This window comes from Lolium rigidum, chromosome 6, assembly GCF_022539505.1.
Source record: "Lolium rigidum isolate FL_2022 chromosome 6, APGP_CSIRO_Lrig_0.1, whole genome shotgun sequence".
Lineage (NCBI taxonomy): Eukaryota > Viridiplantae > Streptophyta > Magnoliopsida > Poales > Poaceae > Lolium > Lolium rigidum.
This window is the reverse complement of record NC_061513.1, coordinates 352160057-352164439: the sequence shown is the minus strand read 5'-3', so window position 1 is coordinate 352164439 and position 4383 is coordinate 352160057. Positions and strand designations below refer to the sequence as shown.

General features: G+C 42.8%; 1 protein-coding gene across 1 annotated transcript; it reads right to left on the bottom strand.

Moving 5' to 3' along the window:
* Positions 1–335: 335 nt before the first annotated feature.
* On the bottom strand, positions 336–3699 carry LOC124664967. Its single transcript, XM_047202376.1, has 6 exons — positions 3590–3699; positions 1315–1384; positions 989–1085; positions 790–896; positions 562–695; positions 336–450 (listed from the first exon to the last, which is right to left on the bottom strand). Exons 1-6 carry the CDS (start codon positions 3697–3699, stop codon positions 336–338), a joined length of 633 nt encoding a protein of 210 aa, XP_047058332.1.
* Between the last annotated feature and the right edge of the window lie 684 nt (positions 3700–4383).

Below are 4383 nucleotides of genomic sequence, written 5' to 3'. Positions count from 1 at the left end.
GACATGACTAAAACACGCAAGGATCAGAAACAACGATCCATATTCACTTCCTTGTCAAGTATAGCCAGATGGAAGCACATCACAGATCAATACTTGATTTTTCAGGTTAATTATTTACAACCAATCTAATTTGAGTTGCATAAATATGCAATCTATTCAACTCTACTAGTTATTTAATTTTCAGCACCATCACTAGTGCACGTGTCCACAGCTAGCCTCTCTCACTTCATAGACTGGCTACTGAAACTGCTTCCATTGTTTTTCACCACCAGTCCACCACTAGCGCACTCACTCCACACCTAGCTTCTCTCTCGTTTCATATATAGGCAGACATATTACTGAAACATGTTTCGCGACAGAGTTCTGTATTCCTGGCTACTCGACCACTCGTCCACCTCTCGCGCTCGCATCACGGGCAACGGGTGTGACAACTCTCTCGTCTGAGCGTTGCTGCAAAACACACAATTAACAATTTTCCGTTTTGTTCAGTTTCCACAACACAGCAGTCTCAATAACTCAGGTAGATCAATGGCTTTTCACTTCATGAGATTAGAATATAACCGTATGTAACACCCAACCGGGTTCAACGAGGCCTTGTTGTACGAGCGGGCCTGCTCCAGAAAGGCGTACACATTCAGCTGGTCCGCCAGGGATGGGCACCCTCCCGCCAGCTTCATCAGGAACGACATGACAACCTCTTGACAGTAAACAATAGACGCTATCTGATGATGCTAAACCAGTTACATCACAAAAGCAAACGTCGTTGATGAATGTGTGAATGCATGGTACCATGGGGTCCTTCACTACGAGAAGGGCTGCCCTATCGCATGTCAGCTCCGTAGCTCGCAGCCACCTGAACAGCTGTTCTTCCAGGAACCCGGCAACCATCCCAAAACCTGAAAATAGTGTAGAAATGTTGTTACCACCAGATGCTTTACAGACCTACCTCCCGGTTTCTTGAATACATTGTGTGAAAGATAGGACTTACCGGGGACAGTGTACGCTCCTGTTGTCCATATGTTCGTAAAGGTAAGCCACACGCCATGGTCGCACTTGAGGTGACCAAGCTCATGTGCCAAAACAGCCTAACCAAAATACAATGACCATGGTCTACTTGCCTCTGTTTGTCAAGTTTGTATTTTAAAAGGGGTAAATTGCCAAAATGTTTGATAGACATCAATCCATCGTAGCTAGTGAAATATCCAAGCTGATGAACCGAAAATATCCAAGGGAGAGAGACAGACCCGACCTTGGGGAGGAAGAGAAGTAGAAAAGTAGAAGTAGTACGTTTGTACCTTATCCTAGTAGCACTACCATATCCATACTCATCGCCTCAGCTTTAGAAGTCCAGAACGGCACCTCAAACCTGAGCCTTGTCCGTGACCTAGGAGAAAGCATCAGGGAGGCAAAGAGTTAGCGAAGAAAAGGAGTCAAGGTGAAGCAGGCTGATACGTCCCAAACGTATCTATAATTTCTTATGTTCCATGCTACTTTTATGATGATACTCACATGTTTTATACACATTATATGTCATTATTATGCATTTTCCGGCACTAACCTATTGACGAGATGCCAAAGAGCCAGTTGTTGTTTTCTGCTGTTTTTTATTTCAGAAATCCTAGTAAAGAAATATTCTCGGAATTGGACGAAATCAACGCCCAGGGTCTTATTTTTCCACGAAGCTTCCAGAAGACTGAAAGGATTACGAAGTGGGGCGACGAGGCGACACCACGTCAGGGCCACGCGGCCAAGGGTGGGGTCGCGCGCCCTGTTGTGTGGGTCCCTCGCGTCGCCCCTAAACCTACCCTTCCGCCTATAAGAAGCCTTCGTCGCGAAACTCCCAGTCCGAGAGCCACGATACGGAAAACCTTTCAGAGACGCCGCCGCCGCCAATCCCATCTCGGGGGATTCAGGAGATCGCCTCCGGCACCCTGCAGGAGAGGGGAATCATCTCCCGGAGGTCTCTTCATCACCATGATCGCCTCCGGATCGATGTGTGAGTAGTTCACCCCTGGACTATGGGTCCATAGCAGTAGCTAGATGGTTATCTTTTCCTCATTGTGCTATCATGTTAGATCTTGTGAGCTGCCTATCATGATCAAGATTATCTATCTGTAATGCTACATGTTGTGTTTGTTGGGATCCGATGAATATTGAATACTATGTCATGTTGATTATCAATCTATCATATATGTTGTTTATGTTCTTGCATGCTCTCCGTTGCTAGTAGAGGCTCTGGCCAAGTTGGTACTTGTGACTCTAAGAGGGAGTATTTGTGCTCGATAGTGGGTTCATGCCTCCATTGAATCTGGGACAGTGACAGAAAGTTCTAAGGTTGTGGATGTGCTGTTGCCACTAGGGACAAAACATCGATGTTTTGTCTAAGGATATTTGTGTTGATTACATTACGCACCATACTTAATGCAATTGTCTATTGTTTGCAACTTAACTAGCAGGTGTACCCGCGCATTCGCGCGGCTAGAATTATATTATTTTCATTATATATATTTTAGAGTTACATTTGACTCGTCTTTTCATCTTTCCGGAGATTAATTTTCTATCTTTATCTTCCCATAGAAATTTCCCTTTTCTATTAACATTCTACATTTTTTATGAAAACATATAAATCCAATTAACTGCACAATTTATAGATAAATGAGTACATAAGAAGTTCGAATATATACAATTACATAATAAAAAATATTCTTATATTTATTGAACGTCCGGTTGGAGAGCAAAATACAAAGTCGACTGATTGATTCCATAGGAAATCGCTTGACTTGTTCCGAAATCAAAGTAAATTCATTTTCAGTACACCTTGTCCATAAATACTTTTTCACATTTTTGTTGTTTTTTATAGAAAATTCCATCAAATGGCATGTGGTACCGTGTTGAAAAGGAAAACTGTGATATGTGGTTTTCCCAACTTTTTATTTCACATCTTGTTGCATTACCTTGTACTGATTCACCGGGTAAAACTCTTTCGTCTACAGACCGGACACTTTATTTCTTTAAAGAAAACCTGACCACATTCATCTATACAGGACGTCTCTCCCTTTATGAAAACCCACGAAAATAGATACTACCTTTTATATTCTTTCCCAGATAGGCTGTTCCACCAAATCAAGTGCATTGCTCATGCATCACTAAATCTTGGCATCGCATGCTTTTTGTTAGGTCTGACCAAGGCTGGTTCGTGTCGTTGTACCGCTTGGTGACTTGGATTATTGTTGGTGTGCATGAATCTTCATCAAAGTTCAGATTTTCGATGGTGTGATGGCTTGAATCTTCGCTGGCATGATGACCTGAATATGCAGCAACATCGACCTGCAAGTGGCTGACATGAATTTCAGTTGGAGTGTGTTGGGTCTGGCCGATGGTTTGCGTTTCGAGAAGTCATGGCTAATTCCCCTCGAATCAAGTCATGTTCTCCTATAAAATAACCAAATGAATCAAAACCTAAAGCATTGGTAATGAATAAAAATCTAGCATCGACAGTGTTGAGAATTATCATATAAAAAATAGTAACTGAAAATTCTTGTCAATTGAATAGACAACTAACTAAATCTATCAAGACTTGCGGGCATACCTTTTCTCAAATTCCTCTTCAATGTTATGATATGCTGTGTTTCCTTCATGGCATGGATGGCTCTCGAGCCGTCGACCCTTTTTGTCCACATGGAGGAAGCAGCGGGACATGTGGTGTATCACTGGTGGCCACAATGATCAAAGGAAACAAAACAATTGCTTTTTTCGTTGCTGAGGAATGACACACATATCAATCTGATTGGGAAGGTCCGAGCCCTTACCTGAGGATGGCATGTTTAACATCAGGGCAGAATACCGGTAACCATGCAGCGCTAATGCAGTTAAAGTCAATCTAGTTGCCTCTACTACTTTACACAAATTAAACCTGAGGAAAGGATCCGCGTGGAAAACAAATTGCTAGATGTTTTCTGCCGACCATATGCCACCATGGGTATAAAATCAAACGTGAGTGCCTCACCATGCAGGTATGCAGCTATGTGCAAAATAAATAACAGGAAGATCAAGTTAGCTAGACCCTACCGTACATGCAATTGAACCGTCCAAGAATATACCATCGGTGGAGGCATGTGGTGACGCGAGTATATCAGCTTTCTATCTGATTAAGAAACAATAGAGCGCATTGTCAACATGAGATATGATGAGATGTTAGACGAATCTATTGGATGCTGCTTAGCATGTAGCCCGACGGCTGGACTACTCTTGCCGGATTACTCGATCGGCCCTGCTAGATCATCACAGAGATAGAAAACTGCTGGATATGAACGACTTGCAAGCTACATATTTCTGTGTCTGCCCAAAATTCCGACCACCGCTGATGCCCGTATTTCCGTGTCT

Bases quoted from the DNA above. Each gene is read 5' to 3' on its own strand.
- LOC124664967 (XM_047202376.1), bottom strand. From the start codon at position 3,699: ATGTCCCGCTGCTTCCTCCATGTGGACAAAAAGGGTCGACGGCTCGAG. The intron at 1,385-3,589 runs GTATGCCCGCAA...GCTTTCTCCTAG, and splicing joins GAAGAGGAATTTGAGAAAAG to GTCACGGACAAGGCTCAGGT. The intron at 696-789 runs GTACCATGCATT...TACTGTCAAGAG, and splicing joins TCGTAGTGAAGGACCCCATG to GTTGTCATGTCGTTCCTGAT.